Raw genomic sequence first — 17,947 nt, forward strand, 5'->3', positions numbered from 1 at the left:
TGGATTAGAATTTTAAGCACAAGCGTTGTCTCATTGCACCTTCTCTTGCCTTCCCTTCCTCTGACTTATATGTCCCATACATTAGGACTAAGGTGATCATGGAGGGAGGGCGTAGAATAGAGCCCTGACTGTTGACCATGGAGCAGCTGCCGATCTCTCCCTCTACAAAGCCTGCAGTGGCCCAGGGCTACCCCTTGCCAGCAATGTCAGCCAAGCACTGTCTCCTAGTGCAGCAGTGTGTATTTTGCTGCATTTTAGTATGTTTTATTCGAAGCAGTGCAGAATAGTAACAAAAGACCACACCAATAAAGCAAAAAGTAACAACAAAACGCATGAACAGGTAGTCCTGGGGGAGAATAAAATATTGTGTTAATAGAAAAGATGTAATGTTTGAGGTCTCTTCTCTTCAAGAAGGAGCTTTAAAAAGGGGGAGGGAGAGAGGTCTTGAGATGAGTGTTAGAGTGTTGAAGAATTGAGCAAAACGGAGTAAAGTATGCCAAGGAGTTGAAGCTTAGAGGAGAAATAGCGTAATCTTTAAAATGACAATAGAAGAATGAGTTAGAAGATGAAGAGAAAATTAATAAAGGAAGCAGATAGCAAGGTGGAGGGTAATAAAAGAATAAAGGTAGGAAAGAACAGTTACAATGAATACCATCCACATAAGAGTGAGAATTTTAAAATGACAACACAAGTGGATCGAAGTGAGTGAAGTGGAGAAAACAAAAAAAGATGAATGGAAAATTAAGTGTTAAAATTAGTGTTTAGGAATACCAACATAGCTAGTCATTTAGATGCTGCATCTCCAAGGACCCTAGTCCCTTTTGAAAGAAGTGAATCATCAAGGTATTAAAGGTGTATATCAGTCAAACATACAAGTATGCACACAATCCCTTAGTTTTTGATGTAGTGCATTTGTTTTTGGATAACCATGCAGAGTTGAAACATGAATTGTGCTGGTACTCAGAGAATTTGCCTTTATAAACTTGCTACTGGTTAATATTTCTGAGTTTCAGATAACCCCTTTTCAGAAAGAGGTGTCTTAATACAGCCTGATCAAGCTAATTCTAAAATGAATAATTCATATCTTGGGATTTTTCCAGTGGTAAAGATATATACCAAGAAGTCCAATAACTTTTTTGCCAGTACATTTAAAAAAACAAAAAACAGATTCCTAACAGCATAGATTTTATTGGATACAAACCATTAATCCAGCCCAAGAATAGGCTAAACGGATTCTTGTTTAGCTTTTTTTTTAACTTTTACTGTATATTTTTGTGAGCTCAATATATTTTATATTTTGTTACTAATAAAAGACATGTAATATTTTTAATTTTACTGTATATCAATTTGAATATTTAAGAACAAATTCATTTTGCCATTATTTCCAGACAAAACTAAAAGATGATCCATGAATAGGCCACTGAGAGATGAAATTGTATTTATGTTCACTGTTTGTAGATAACTTTATTATTTAGACAATGCTGTTTGCATTTGTAGCCGTGTTGGTCCCAGGATGTTAGAGAGACAAAGTGGGTGAGGTAGTATCTTTTTGTGGGCCAACTTCTGTTGCTGAAAGCTTGTGTCTCTCTCACCAAAAGAAGTTGGTCCAATAAAATATATTACTTCACCCCTCTGGTCTCTCTTACACTGTCTAAGTAAGATTAGCCTGTATGCAATTAATGATGAAGCTGACTTGTAAATACTAAACATCCTCCTGTACCAGTTCAGGTAAGTGGGTTTACTGCATCTCTGTCAGCTAATAGAGACATTAATAAATATGTAAAATGCTCAATATTTACAATTTGTATCATGCACTTACTTATTCATAAAACTGAATGTTTTTACTATTGTCTTCAGCCAATGGAGGCAATTGTGTGTTAGGTAGCTAGATTTAAATATAATTCAAGCTTCATGATTAATCCAAGCTTATGCAATTTTATCGTAACTGGCACCCTGGGATACAAATTATTATTCGAGTCTCTTTCAAAGAGGGAGGGATTCGTTGGCACATTGGCATCATCCAGTATAGCAATACAAGTGATCCATCTAGTTCAGTAGTGTTTCTGACTGTGAATTATACTAGATGTTTCAGAGGATTTTGCAAAAATACAAACTCAGTCCATAATGAACAGGCAGAATAGTCTGCCTGAAAGAGAAGTTTTTCCCCAAGCAAATAGTGGTTGGATTGTTCCCTAAAGTGATTTCCATAGGTTAATTGTGATGTTAAAAATACATTTTAAAAAATTTCCTTTTCTGTTTTAAATGTGTCTTTTTAAATGTGTTGGATGTCTCCTGGTTATAGTATTGTAAGAGGTGAGAAGAAGTGTCTGATTGACTTTCTCTAGTCCTATACCTCTATCATGTCATCTCTTATTTGTCTGCTTTTGAATTTCAATAGTTCTAACCTTCATATACCTTTCACATATGAAAGTTTTTCCAAACATCTATTTTGCTGTCCTCTAAACCCTTTCTATTTCTAGTAAATGTTTTTTGAGATGTAGTGACCAAAATTGAATATAGTGTTACCACAATTAACATAGAATTATAGTACCACCAATTTATATAATATTTCCAGTGTTTTTCTATCCCCTTCTTAATACAACAGAACAGTTTGTTTGCTCTCTGATTATTCTGCTGTGTACTGAGCAGATGTTTTCATTGAGCTGTCGAGAGGAACTCAGATTTTTTTCCTCAGTGGTTCCAGTTAATTTAAAACCCATTTAGAGGATATACTCACTAGGTTTTAGGAGGGACCTGAACCTGGAAAGCCTTAGTTAATCTTAGGCTTTTTGCAGGCAGGAGCTCAAAGAACAACTCTATTTTGAAATATTCTCAAAGAAGGTTAGTTTCTTGTTTTGCTGCTCTGTAATAGAAGCCATGTTCTTTCCCACCCAGAGCCTGAGGTGTCCCAAAGAGACTTTATAGGGAGGTCAGAGAATGGGGGGTTCAAAACTTCCAGTACAGTAACCATTGAGAAGTGGATGATGGAGAGGACTTAATTGCTGGACTTCTCTGTTGCCCTCTTATTTCATGGCAAAGGAGCATTTACTGTTTGTTTCATTTTGGATCAATTTGAAATAAGGTTTCTGTTTGGCATCTGAGACACTTGATTCCTTCGAGGTCTACAGGAAACTCAAGTTGCAGTGGGGGAGATTTAGATTGGATATTAGGAAAAACTTTTTCACTATGAGGGTGGTGAAACACTGGAATGCATTACCTAGGGAGGTGGTAGAATCTCCTTCCTTAGAGGTTTTTAAGGTCATGCTTGACAAAGCCCTGGCTGGGATGGTTTAAGTGGGAATTGGTCCTGCTTCGAGCAGGGGGTTGGACTAGATGACCTTCTGGGGTCCCTTCCAACCCTGATATTCTATGATTCTATTATTCTAAGCTACATAGATCTCTGCATCATGTGACAAAGCCCTTTTGGATGGTGGTAAAGTCCAACGTTATTAGGTCAGCCAGACCCATTTGAACTATACTAAGATCCACGGCAGCTCATGTGGATGTTAAAAAGTCTGCAGTCAGGAAAATCTGGGACTGGGCACAGGAATCAAGATATGGAACTGAGAGAGTAGGAAAGAAGGAGATGCTATCCCAAGGAAGCCAGTTGTGAGTCATGGACCTAAAAGGATATGAGAGCTCTACAGTGTTCACCTGGCCCTCAGGAGCTCTTCAGGCATGCTGATCTGAGGGTAGAGGGAAATCTCTGAGCTTCTAGGATATCGGATTATGGGATCGGAGAGGTCAGTCAGTCTGCCTCTCAGTCTCAGCTAATGTGCTGCTTCTGGTGGCTTCCTTCTCACAAGTAATCTGTATGAATAGTTCTGGAATGTAATGGTGCTCGTACAAGTCACATGGTCCATGGTTCTGTCTTTTTCTTTAGCGCCGCTATTTTCTCTTTCACCCGTTGATATGTGTGGTATGTGGTTGCTGGTGAGTATTCGCTTCAGGCTGGGGGGCTGTCTGTAGGCAAGGACTGGCCTGTCTAGGAGTTTTAGTTGGGGGCTGAAGGTGACGGCTAGTGGCGTTCTGTTATTTTCTTTGTTAGGCCTGTCCTGTAGTAGGTGACTTCTGGGAACTCTTCTGGCTCTATCAATGTGTTTCTTCACTTCCGCAGGTGGGTATTGTAGTTGTAAGAATGCTTGATAGAGATCTTGTTTGTCTCTGTCTGAGGGGTTGGAGCAAATGCAGTTGTATTGCAGAGCTTGGCTGTAGACAATGGATTGTGTGGTGTGGTCAGGGTGAAAGCTGGAGGCATGAAGGTAGGAATAGCGCCCCATGTAGGTAGGAATAGCATGTAGGTAGACAGCCCCTCAACCTGAAGCGAATACTCACCAGCAACCACATACCACACCACAGAACCACTAACCCAGGAACCTATCCTTGCAACAAAGCCCGTTGCCAACTGTGCCCACATATCTATTCAGGGGACACCATCACAGGGCCTAATAACATCAGCCACTCTATCAGATGCTCGTTCACCTGCACATCTACCAATGTGATATATGCCATCATGTGCCAGCAATGCCCCTCTGCCATGTACATTGGTCAAACTGGACAGTCTCTACATAAAAGAATAAATGGACACAAATCAGATGTCAAGAATTATAACATTCATAAACCAGTCGGAGAACACATCAATCTCTTTGGTCACGCGATTACAGACATGAAAGTTGTGACATTACAACAGAAAAACTTCAAATTCAGACTCCAGCGAGAGACTGCTGAACTGGAATTCATTTGCAAATTGGCTTGAATGGAGACTGGGAGTGTCTAAGTCATTATGCAAGGTAATCTATTTCCCCTTATTTTTTCCTACCCACCCCCCCGCAGACGTTCTTGTTAAACCCTGGATTTGTGCTGGAAATGGCCCACCTTGATTATCATACACATTGTAAGGAGAGTCATCACTTTACATAAGCTATTACCAGCAGGAGAGTGGGGTGGGGGCAGAGAGAACCTTTTGTAGTGATGATCACCCATTTTTTCATGGTTTGTGTGTATAAAAACATCTTCTGTATTTTCCACAGTATGCATCCGATGAAGTGAGCTGTATTATGATACAGCGATTGCACTATAGCAGAGGTTCTCAAACTGTGGTCCGCGGATAGTTCCTTCTAAGGGTATGTCTACACTACGGAATAAGGTCGAATTTATAGAAGTCGGTTATTTAGAAATCGGTTTTATATATTCGAGTGTGTGTGTCCCCACAGAAAATGCTCTCAGTGCATTAACTCGGCGGAGTGCTTCCACAGTACCGAGGCTAGAGTCGACTTCCGGAGCGTTGCACTGTGGATAGCTATCCCACAGTTCCCGCAGTCTCCGCTGCTCATTGGAATTCTGGGTTGAGATCCCAATGCCTGATGGGGCTAAAACATTGTCGCAGGTGGTTCTCGGTACATATTGTCAGGCCCCCGTTCCCTCCCTCCCTCCGTGAAAGCAAGGGCAGACAATCGTTTCGCGCCTTTTTTCCTGAGTTACCTGTGCAGATGCCATACCATGGCAAGCATGGAGCCCGCTCAGGTAACCGTCAGCCTATGTCTCCTGGGTGCTGGCAGACGCGGTATGGCTTTGCTACACAGTAGCAGCAACCCATTGCCTTCTGGCAGCAGACGGTGCAGTATGACTGGTAGTCGTCCTCGTCGTGTCCGAGGTGCTCCTGGCCACGTCGGCTGGGAGCGCCTGGGCAGACATGGGCGCAGGGACTAAATTTGGAGTGACTTGACCAGGTCATTCTCTTTAGTCCTGCAGTCAGTCCTATTGAACCGTCTTATGGTGAGCAGGCAGGCGATACGGATTGCTAGCAGTCGTACTGTACCATCTTCTGACAGGCAGGCAAGAGATGAGGATGGCATGCAGTCCTTCTGCACCGTCTGTTGCCAGCCAAAGATGTAAAAGATAGATGGAGTGGATCAAAACAAGAAATAGACCAGATTTGTTTTGTACTCATTTGCTTCCCCCCATCCCCTGTCTAGGGGACTCATTCCTCTAGGTCACACTGCAATCACTCACAGAGAAGGTGCAGCGAGGTAAATCTAGCCATGTATCAATCAGAGGCCAGGCTAACCTCCTTGTTCCAATAAGAACAATAACTTAGGTGCACCATTTCTTATTGGAACCCTCCGTGAAGTCCTGCCTGAAATACTCCTTGATATAAAGACACCCCCTTTGTTGATTTTAGCTCCCTGAAGCCAACCCTGTAAGCCGTGTTGTCAGTCGCCCCTCCCTCCATCAGAGCAACAGCAGACAATCGTTCCGCGCCTTTTTTCTGTGCGGACGCCATACCAAGGCAAGCATGGACGCCGCTCAGCTCACTTTGGCAATTAGGAGCACATTAAACACCACACGCATTATCCAGCAGTATATGCAGCACCGGAACCTGGCAAAGCGATACCGGGCGAGGAGGCGACGTCAGCGCGGTCACGTGAGTGATCAGGACATGGACACAGATTTCTCTGAAAGCATGGGCCCTGCGAATGCATCAGGATGCTAAGGGGGCAGGTTCATGCTGTGGAACGCCGATTCTGGGCTCGGGAAACAAGCACAGACTGGTGGGACCGCATAGTGTTGCAGGTCTGGGACGATTCCCAGTGGCTGTGAAACTTTCGCATGCGTAAAGGCACTTTCATGGAACTTTGTGACTTGCTTTCCCCTGCCCTGAGGCGCATGAATACCAAGATGAGAGCAGCCCTCACAGTTGAGAAGCGACTGGCGATAGCCCTGTGGAAGCTTGCAACGCCAGACAGCTACCGGTCAGTTGGGAATCAATTTGCAGTGGGCAAATCTACTGTGGGGGCTGCTGTGATGCAAGTAGCCCACGCAATCAAAGATTTGCTGATATCAAGGGTAGTGACCCTGGGAAATGTGCAGGTCATAGTGGATGGCTTTGCTGCAATGGGATTCCCTAACTGTGGTGGGGCCATAGACAGAACCCATATCCCTATCTTGGCACCGGAGCACCAAGCCGCCGAGTACATAAACCGCAAGGGGTACTTTTCAATAGTGCTGCAAGCTCTGGTGGATCACAAGGGACGTTTCACCAACATCAACGTGGGATGGCCGGGAAAGGTGCATGATGCTCGCATCTTCAGGAACTCTGGTCTGTTTCAAAAGCTGCAGGAAGGGACTTTATTCCCAGACCAGAAAATAACTGTTGGGGATGTTGAAATGCCTATATGTATCCTTGGGGACCCAGCCTACCCCTTAATGCCATGGCTCATGAAGCCGTACACAGGCAGCCTGGATAGTAGTCAGGAGCTGTTCAACTACAGGCTGAGCAAGTGCAGAATGGTGGTAGAATGTGCATTTGGACGTTTAAAGGCGCGCTGGCGCAGTTTACTGACTCGCTTAGACCTCAGCAAAACCAATATTCCCACTGTTATTACTGCTTGCTGTGTGCTCCACAATATCTGTGAGAGTAAGGGGGAGACGTTTATGGCGGGGTGGGAGGTTGAGGCAAATCGCCTGGCTGCTGGTTACGCACAGCCAGACACCAGGGCAGTTAGAAGAGCACAGGAGGGCGCGGTACGCATCAGAGAAGCTTTGAAAACCAGTTTCATGACTGGCCAGGCTACGGTGTGAAAGTTCTGTTTGTTTCTCCTTGATGAAACCCGCTGCCCCTTGGTTCACTCTACTTCCCTGTAAGCTAACCACCCACCCCTCCTCCCTTCAATCACCGCTTGCAGAGGCAATAAAGTCATTGTTGCTTCACATTCATGCAGTCTTTATTCATTCATCACACAAATAGGGGGATGACTACCAAGGTAGCCCAGGTGGGGTGGTGAAGGAAGGAAGGAAAATGCCGCACAGCACTTCAAAAGTTTACAACTTTAAAATGTATTGAATGACAGCCTTCTTTTTTTTGGGCAATCCTCTGGGGTGGAGTGGCTGGTTGGCCGGAGGCCCCCCCACCGCGTTCTTGGGCATCTGGGTGTGGAGGGTATGGAACTTGGGGAGGAGGGCAGTTGGTTACAGAGGGGCTGCAGTGGCAGTCTGTGCTCCAGCTGCCTTTGCTGCAGCTCAACCATACACTGGAGCATACTGGTTTGGTCCTCCAGCAGCCTCAGCATTGAATCCTGCCTCCTCTCATCACACTGCCGCCACATTTGAACTTCAGCCCTCTCTTCAGCCCGCCACTTACTTTCTTCAGCCCGCCACCTCTCCTCCCGGTCATTTTGTGCTTTCCTGCACTCTGACATTATTTGCCTCCACGCATTCGTCTGTGCTCTGTCAGTGTGGGAGGACAGCATGAGCTCGGAGAACATTTCATCACAAGTGCGTTTTTTTTTCTTTCTAAGCTTCACTAGCCTCTGGGAAGGAGAAGATCCTGTGATCATTGAAACACATGCAGCTGGTGGAGGAAAAAAAAGGGACAGCGGTATTTAAAAAGACACATTTTATAAAACAGTGGCTACGCTCTTTCAGGGTAATCCTTGCTGTTAACATTACATACATAGCACATGTGCTTTCGTTACAAGGTCGCATTTTGCCTCCCCTCACCGCGTGGCTACCCACTCAACCTTCCCCCCTCCCTGTGGCTAACAGCGGGGAACATTTCTGTTTAGCCACAGGCAAACAGCCCAGCAGGAATGGGCTCCTCTGAGTGTCCCCTGAAGAAAAGCACTCTATTTCAACCAGGTGACCATGAATTATATCTCACTCTCCTGAGGATAACACAGAGAGATAAAGAACGGATGTTGTTTGAATGCCAGCAAACATACACTGCAATGCTTTGTTCTACAATGATTCCCGAGTACGTGTTACTGGCCTGGAGTGGTAAAGTGTCCTACCATGAAGGACACAATAAGGCTGCCCTTCCCAGAAACCTTTTGCAAAGGCTTTAGGAGTACATCTAGGAGAACCGCAAATGCCAGGGCAAAGTAATCCTTTCACATGCTTGCTTTTAAACCATGTATAGTATTTTAAAAGGTACACTCACCAGAGGTCCCTTCTCCGCCTGCTGGGTCCAGGAGGCAGCCTTGGGTGGGTTCAGGGGCTACTGGCTCCAGGTCTAGGGTGAGAAACAGTTCCTGGCTGTCGGGAAAACCGGTTTCTCCACTTGCTTGCTGTGAGCTATCTACAACCTCCTCCTCATCATCTTCTTCTTCGTCCCCAAAACCTGCTTCCGTATTGCCTCCATCTCCATTGAAGGAGTCAAACAACATGGCTGGGGTAGTGGTGGCTGAACCCCCTAAAATGGCATGCAGCTCATCATAGAAGCGGCATGTTTGGGGCTCTGACCCGGAGCGGCTGTTCGCCTCTCTGGTTTTCTGGTAGGCTTGCCTCAGCTCCTTCAGTTTCACGCGGCACTGCTTCGGGTCCCTGTTATGGCCTCTGTCCTTCATGCCCTGGGAGATTTTGACAAAGGTTTTGGCATTTCGAAAACTGGAACGGAGTTCTGATAGCACGGATTCCTCTCCCCAAACAGCGATCAGATCCCGTACCTCCCGTTCGGTCCATGCTGGAGCTCTTTTGCGATTCTGGGACTCCATCATGGTCACCTGTGCTGATGAGCTCTGCATGGTCACCTGCAGCTTGCCACGCTGGCCAAACAGGAAATGAGATTCAAAAGTTCGCGGTTCTTTTCCTGTCTACCTGGCCAGTGCATCTGAGTTGAGAGTGCTGTCCAGAGCGGTCAGAATGGAGCACTCTGGGATAGCTCCCGGAGGCCAATACCATCAAATTGTGTCCACAGTACCCCAAATTCGAGCCGGCAAGGTCGATTTAAGCGCTAATCCACTTGTCAGGAGTGGAGTAAGGAAATCGATTTTAAGAGCCCTTTAAGTCGAAATAAAGGGCTTCATTGTGTGGACGGGTGCAGGTTTACATCGATTTAATGCTGCTAAATTCGACCTAAAGTCCTAGTGTAGACCAGGGCTAAGGTGCATGCCTGGGCGGCTGCACATGAGAGAATGAAGGGCCACCCACCTAATTAGTGGAGCCGTGCAGGCGTGGCTCCGCCAATTAGGTGCCTGGACCTTGGAGAAGACGCAGATACAAGGTGAGGTGGTAGCCTTGTGGGGGATAGGAGACAGGTGGGAGGGGGCATTCGGGTGAAAAGAGGGTGTGGGGGAAATTTGGGACATGCAGGGCTGCAGCAGCCAGAGAAAGAGGCGACTTTCCCCAGCTCCAGGGCTGCGGCTCCTGGGGAGAGACAGCCTTCCTTCCTAGCCCCAGCTTGGGGGCTGCTGCAGTGCGGGAGAGAGGGCACATCGATTGCATTAGAAAGGTAAGACTACTGATATTAAAATATGAGTTGTGTGCTTTTATTTGTAGAACAAAAAACCATTTATTATTGTTATTTTATATAGCGCTTTTATCCAAAGCGCGTTACAATAGTTAGCTAATGGTGTAAACAACATTTGGAAAGATCATTAAGTGGTCCGCCGAGACCCTCAGCAATTTTCAAGTGATCCGCGGGAAAAAAAATTTGAGAACCACTGCACTACAGTACTTGTATTAGGTGAATTGAAAAATATTATTTCTTTTGTTTCTTTTTACAGCGCAAATATTTGTAATAAAAATAATGTAAAGTGAGCACTATACGCTTTGTATTCTGTGTTGTAATTCAAATTGATATATTCAAATATATCAATATTTGAAAATGTAGGAAAAACATCCACAAACATTTAATACATTTCAATTGATATTCTATTGTTTAACAGTGCAATTAATCGCGATTAATATTTTTAATTTTTTTGAGTTAATCATGTGAGTTAACTGCGATTAATCAATAACCCTAGAATTTTGCTACATTGGTAACAGGATTCATTGAAGTCTGGGAGCTGTGGGTGTCCAATGCCTCTGGAAATTTCTCAAAACATTTTGCATAGATTTAATATTTTATTTCAGTGGCTTTTATATACTCTGGAAAAAATCTATAAGGTAAAAATAAGAAGGGAGAAAGTGGAAGGGGAAAAAAGATATCATTAACATGTTAATTGTTTTAAAAAATGTGCCTATATATTCTTTGGAGAAAGACAACATCAGAGGTCTAGTCCTATGCTCCTAACATAGGTCAAATGCTCATTGAAATCCTGTTTCTCAATTTTCACTGTTTCAGGTGGCATTTTCATTAAGAGGTATGTGGTATTACCTTAAGTCCATGATGTATGGAATTATTTTGAAGGGTATGAAATCTGTTCTGTAAGACAACTTTTAATTAGCGTTGTAAACTTTGCTTGTGCTGCTCACATAGTAGAGCCCAATATATTGTAGAATTATCTGGGACAAACAGTAGCAAAATCTGCTTTATTCCAAGTATAGTCCCTTTCCAACTTTCCAAGGGTTTTAAATAAGAACAGTGGAGTGAATTAAACTTTATTTAATATGATCGGACCTGAGGTTTTGTGTAGAATTATTAGTGACCAGTGTCAGGAAAAAAATTAGCAAATAGGTGATGGTCTTTGCTGTTTAATTTAAGCAGTAATTGCAGATTTTTCTCATAGAACATTTGACACTACTTGCTGAATACAACAGCTACTTGTGCGACCTGCAACAACATAAAAAGCTATTGTTTATGAATATTATTTTGTTAATAAATTTAAGAAAGTGTGACTTCCTAGACCAGCTACAGATTTGTATGAATTTAGATCTGAATTCTGTATAATGTTTACATTACCTCTGCTTCGACTAACCATATCGAATAGTATATAAGGAAATTATCATATAACTTCATATACAACTTTTCATTGTAACTACAAGTCATGCATTAGTGTGCTGCTCTAAACTCTGCAAGCTGTCAATGGTCCCAGAGATCACAGGGGCTCACTAACTGTTCACTCCATTCCCGAGCCATGAGAGCTGCACCAGGCACAGGAGTTGCTATAGTGGCTCTTCCCTACATTGTGGGGAGTCCTCCTTTGGCCAGTCACTCTGGTTTTGAGTCTGTTTTGTACTGGAATGCTAGCTCAAAGCCAGCTTAATAAATCGGAGGATTATGGTCAAATTTCACTTTGAAGGTGGCCACTTTAGTGAAACCTCTAAATACAGCATTGGCAATGACTAATTATTTAAAGCAAAGTGGCTCGAATCCTGTACTAAGGCTAGAAATGAAATGCTGGGTAGTATTTGAGGTGGCTATAATTGTAGGTAATTTTTTAAAATAAAATTTCTTATATATTTTTTCCATCCCAAGAAATATTTGCTAGGCTGATAGAAAATGTTGTGTAAATAATACAGAAATTGACTTTTTACAGCCTAAATAAATGACACTGGAAATCATGGTGGTTTGGTATTCCTGACTCCAAAGGCAAGTTAGTTTGCTAACATGCTCAAGGTTATTCTCTAAAAGATGTAGAATTTGTAAAATATGTATCCAGCCTTAATGCATAAAAAGGAGAAATGAAGTCAGTAAAGATGACTTGCATTCGTATAATATGAAACATGCTTGTTTGTGGCATTGCCTAAACCTCTGTGTAACAATTTGCAACTTACTTAACCTTATCTAGATCTACAGGGACTATGCAGGCTGTCTAGAAGGCAGAATGATCCACATACAACAAGTGCTGCTCCAGTTATATATTATTAGTGGATACATCAGAAAATCTTTCAAACTTGTAGTTGTCTAAATTATTCCTGCAAAGAGCAACCATAACATAGTGAATGATGTCTTGTACAAATGCCACATATCATTGTGTCCTGGTTTAAGGCCATATAAGATCAACATGCCTGTGATCTCCAATTACAATTACATAGACTTTATTCAGAGTAGCAGCCATGTTAGTCTGTATTCACAAAAAGAAAAGGAGTACTTGTGGCACCTTAGAGACTAACAGATTTATTTGAGCATAAGCTTTATTGTTAATGCAAATTGAATCATTTGTCTTGCATGAAGTAGACATACACTAGCTTTCTGGTGTACTCGTACTCTATCTTAGCATGGAGGTACTCTTTTGCTGTTCAACTAGTGATAGTATTATTTATAGTTTGGGATGTGTGTGGGGTGTTTGTTTTAAAAAAACAAACAAAAAAAAAAAACCTTCCATGTGTATGCCCTGCTTTGGGACAGTTGAGAAAACAATGGATGGTTACTTCAGTAAATGTGTGTGTAAAGTAATATGGTGTGATGGGACATCCTGAAGGAGTCAAGATAGACTTGTCATAAAATGACATCTCCTATAACTCTGAAGACTGCTTGCAGTCAACTCCACACATGCTTTATAAAGCTTTAACATAATATTGTTGCGTGTTTTATATGATCTATCTCTTAATATTATGATAAAGTTCCAAGTAATTTTTAATTGTTTGGAGGTTTATTTACCTTTTCCTTACATACATTTCATGTTTATACTGTTTCCGTTTGGTATCTGTGAAAATGTAATCATATTAGAGGACCTTACAGTATATTTCCTACTGTCATGATGATGATGATGATACATTGCTTGGACTCTAGCGACCGTAGAAGTGACTTTACTGAATGAATCTGTGAAGGGTTTTGCATACAGTAGAACCTCAGAGTTACAAACACCTCAAATATGGAGGTTGTTCATGCCTCTGAAATGTTCATAACTCTGAACAAACTGTTACGGTTCTTTCAAAAGTTTACAACTGAACATTGAGTTAATACAGCTTTGAAACTTTACTATGCAAAAGAAAAATGCTGCTTTCCCTTTATTTTTTTTTTAGTAGTTTACAATTAACAAAGTACTGTGCATGCTGCTTTTTTTGTGTGTGTGTGTGTGGCGGGGTTGTTCCTTTGCAGTTGCCTGATTGTGTACTATCACTTCCAGATGAAGTGTGTGGTTGACTGGTCAGTTCATAACTATAGTGCTCATAACTCTGAGGTTCTATTGTACTATGACAACCAGGTTTTGTTGGATCTGGAAATACACAGATGAGAATTTGTTGCCTCCCTCCCCTGATTGTCCTCCCTCCATTCCTGTGTTGATCCTTTTAGGTAATCCCCTGCCTTAACCGCCTTTTTGTCCTATAATTGGTTGAATGTAATAAAATGAAAAATAAACAACCCCCCAAAATAATATGTAAACCAAACAAACAATTAGGTCACTCATATGCTGGCTGTGAACCATCGCTCTGTTTGTATGTGTATATTTCTTTCTACTTGCTATGTGCCTGTCATGTCTATTTAGGCTGCGAGTGCTTTTTCCTTAAGAAAGGGACTGTCATGTACGGTTTTGCACAATGGGACCCCAATCTTGGTTAGGTGCTCTAGATGCTATTGTTCCTTCACTGGTTTCTGTGCATCTGTTTGTTTTTTAAAAAAAAAAAACAGATTTTGCGGATGATACTAAACTGGGAGGAGTGGTAGATACGCTGGAGGGGAGGGATAGGATACAGAAGGACCTAGACAAATTGGAGGATTGGGCCAAAAGAAATCTGATGAGGTTCAATAAGGATAAGTGCAGGGTCCTGCACTTAGGACGGGAGAATCCAGTGCACCGCTACAGACTAGGGGCCGAATGGCTAGGCAGCAGTTCTGCGGAAAAGGACCTAGGGGTGACAGTGGATGAGAAGCTGGATATGAGTCAGCAGTGTGCCCTTGTTGCCAAGAAGGCCAATGGCATTTTGGGATGTATAAGTAGGGGCATAGCGAGCAGATCGAGGGATGTGATCGTTCCCCTCTATTCGACATTGGTGAGGCCTCATCTGGAGTACTGTGTCCAGTTTTGGGCCCCACACTACAAGAAGGATGTGGATAAATTGGAGAGAGTCCAGCGAAGGGCAACAAAAATGATTAGGGGTCTAGAACACATGACTTATGAGGAGAGGCTGAGGGAGCTGGGATTGTTTAGTCTGCAGAAGAGAAGAATGAGGGGGGATTTGATAGCTGCTTTCAACTACCTGAAAGGGGGTTCCAAAGAGGATGGCTCGAGACTGTTCTCAATGGTAGCAGATGACAGAACGAGGAGTAATGGTCTCAAGTTGCAGTGGGGGAGGTTTAGATTGGATATTAGGAAAAACTTTTTCACTATGAGGGTGGTGAAACACTGGAATGCGTTACCTAGGGAGGTGGTAGAATCTCCTTCCTTAGAGGTTTTTAAGGTCAGGCTTGACAAAGCCCTGGCTGGGATGGTTTAACTGGGAATTGGTCCTGCTTCAAGCAGGGGGTTGGACTAGATGACCTTCTGGGGTCCCTTCCAACCCTGATATTCTATGATTCTATGAAAATATGCTGGGGTGAACACAATTATAAATGTATGTTCCATTCTCTTCTACTTCCATAAATTTTCTCTTCTATTAAGTAGAGGTTCATTGTTTCCTTCATGACCATCCATTTCTGAAGGTTTTATAAGAAGTCATGTTCATATATTATGTTGTCTAGCATAAGGCAGTAAGATTAAGGTGATTTAAGTGTGCTTTTGATAGGCACAGAGGGCACATAGCCGTTCTGGGTTTAGTGAGGATATGTCCTGCACGGCTTTGTGTTTAAGGAACACGAGGTGAATTGGGAGGGCTGAGTTTTCTTCTTTGCTCTGCCACACTTTCTGGTAGGATCTTAAGCTCTGTGCCTCTTGTTTCCTCTTCTATAAAATCTTAAATACTAACTCATGGGGAAGTAAAGGCTAATTTTGTTAATGTTTGTAATGCTGTTTGAGAGCTTGAGATGGAAAGTGTGATTAGAAATGCAAATTACTATTTTCTGCCCACAGTGAACTAATGTGTATGACCTCTTCCTGTCCCCACTCAACATTTTTAGACTGATTTGTCAGCAACTTGTTCTGAGCGTTCTGCCATTGATAATTGTTGGTGATAGTTTGCTTTGCACTATATAAGGTACTGAAGACGTGACTGTGCTCCAAGGAGCTTACAGTTTCCTAATGGACAGCACACAAACCTGTTGAGACAGCCAGAAGTGAGATACTAAATGTGAGAAACTTGAGTGTATTGGTTGGGTGCTGGGGGCGGGGCGGAGCCTGGGCACACTAGCACCCAATCATTTCCAAAAAACACCAAGATCCTCACATTTAAAACCTGTGTGTGTATATGTGTGTGTTTTAATTGCTGTAGTTTTTAGCTGTCAGAAGTAAGGTGTGTTTTTTTTAATATCTTCATTTTTCCATGTCTTCCTTTTTACATATTTATTTTTTTAATTTAAAAGTCTCTGTGTATTTGTGTGTGTATATATAAGTAAAGAGTAAAGTAAAGGTTGGGACAGATGTTGAAAAGATAGAACTCACAGCTACTTATATTTAGTTTCAGGTGCAGTATCCCGTGTCCCAAACCCTTGTTTTGCTGGGAAGGTGCAACATATTAAGAAAGTCTATAATATCTCTGCTGTTATCTGAAGTAAATCAATTTGCTGATGAGTTGCAGCAAGCCCACCAGGTACTATTCTGTTGAAAATTTTATATTGTCATGAAGCAAACTAAACCATAATACTTATTTAAATGGTACAGCTTTTTAACACTAGAGCTCTGTTTCAATCTCTTAATTTAAAATAACAAAAAGATCCACAAAAGTTGTTGACTTTCAGATTTAAACGTATCTTCTATCAAGTTTTAGATACTTTTGAAAGTTAAATTTTTCATTCTACAAAAATAGCATGTGATTTCCTTTTAAGTGAAAGATCAGCAAACTGAAGAAATTTCCAAACAAGGACCAGGTCTCAAAATATCTTATATTCAAATACATGCACAATAGACCTCTGATCTGTTTGACATCTGTTTTGATCTGTAGAAACTGCACTGGTGGTGGCTGAGGTTGATCTTTTCCTAGTGATTCATGGAGTTTAGGCATTCATGTTTAGATTGATCAGGTATCTTTTATACGTTGAGTACACAATATTATGTGTTTACTGACCCTCATTAGAGCTGACTGGGTTGTTCTTGAGTCGCTTTCTTTCTGGGAGATCCCAAAGGGCAATTTGTTTATCTGAGGCTATTGTTCTTGTATGTTGTCCCACAGATGCCATCTTTTTACCCTTTCTGTTAAATATATGTATGGGGCTTATAGAGGGTTACTGAGGAAGAATGTCTTGAGAAGCCTTCAGAATGTTAACACTGAAATTTATATCTCTTTTTCTGTCCCTGCTGGTGCAGTGGTGCAGTTTTATAATTGGCTAACAGAAATTATAGACATGGACTGTGAGGAGAGGTACCTAGCTGTAGAGCAAGTAGCTAATACAAAACTGAGATGATGCTTACAGGATTTGAGAAGCAACCGAAAGATATGGTAAACATTGTATTAGCATCCCTCAATGTTGGGGTATGCAGACATGCAACCTGGGGAGTTTCTTGGATACCCAAGGAGCTATGTGCTTATCATGATGTGCTTACCATGATCTGGCAAAGACAGGGAAGCTACATTCTTTCCTTTCAGAGATTGCTTTTGCCTTGGTTATCTAGCTATAAAAATATTTATACCAGGCAAATTGCCCTTATCCCTTCCCTTGTTACCACTAGATTAGATTATTGCAATGAATGAGGTATGGAGAGCAGAATGGAATAGAGGTTGTGGCTTGGGCAGGGCTCATTTCATAGGAGATTAATTTAAGATTTCTTGTGCTGGCTGTATTTTGAAATAAAATGATTGTATACTTGGGATAAGCATATTTTTTCAAGTATGAAACAAGTGTTTAAAAAAATTACCTCCAGGGGAAAATATATATACCATTAGTATCTGCTGAACAGATGTGAGATCAGGGAAATCTAGTAGATCCCAAGGCATTATTGTAGTTGCATGCAGAAACACAGACGCTCCACTGTACTTCTAGTGACCCCTAAACTCCTCTTATACACTGCTCTGGAAAATTCTACAGACAAAACACACATAACAAGAACATCGTATCTGGAGAAAAAGGAAAGCCCAAGGTATTGAAAAGAATCTAAATGACTCATTAAAGTCAAGTAGAAAAATATTCTAATAGAGTTGATTCTGAAAATTGATCACAAAAATTGCCTCAAATGTGCACAATTAGCAAGCAGTGTTTCAATAAAATGTCCCTATGATCACTTATAAACATAAGTATATATTTTTTCCTACATGT

The 17,947-nt window shown here is 42.0% G+C and overlaps 1 protein-coding gene across 1 annotated transcript in view; it reads left to right on the plus strand.

Moving 5' to 3' along the window:
- The window catches only part of MEI4 (meiotic double-stranded break formation protein 4), a 127,367-nt gene that overhangs the window by 45,546 nt on the left and 63,874 nt on the right, over positions 1–17,947 (plus strand). The window contains exon 4 of the mRNA XM_078851963.1: positions 16,156–16,287. Coding sequence (XP_078708089.1) covers positions 16,156–16,287 — 132 coding nt within the window. The remainder of the gene's footprint in view (positions 1–16,155; positions 16,288–17,947) is intronic.

The sequence above is a fragment of the Lepidochelys kempii genome, chromosome 3 (assembly GCF_965140285.1).
Source record: "Lepidochelys kempii isolate rLepKem1 chromosome 3, rLepKem1.hap1, whole genome shotgun sequence".
NCBI lineage: Eukaryota > Metazoa > Chordata > Testudines > Cheloniidae > Lepidochelys > Lepidochelys kempii.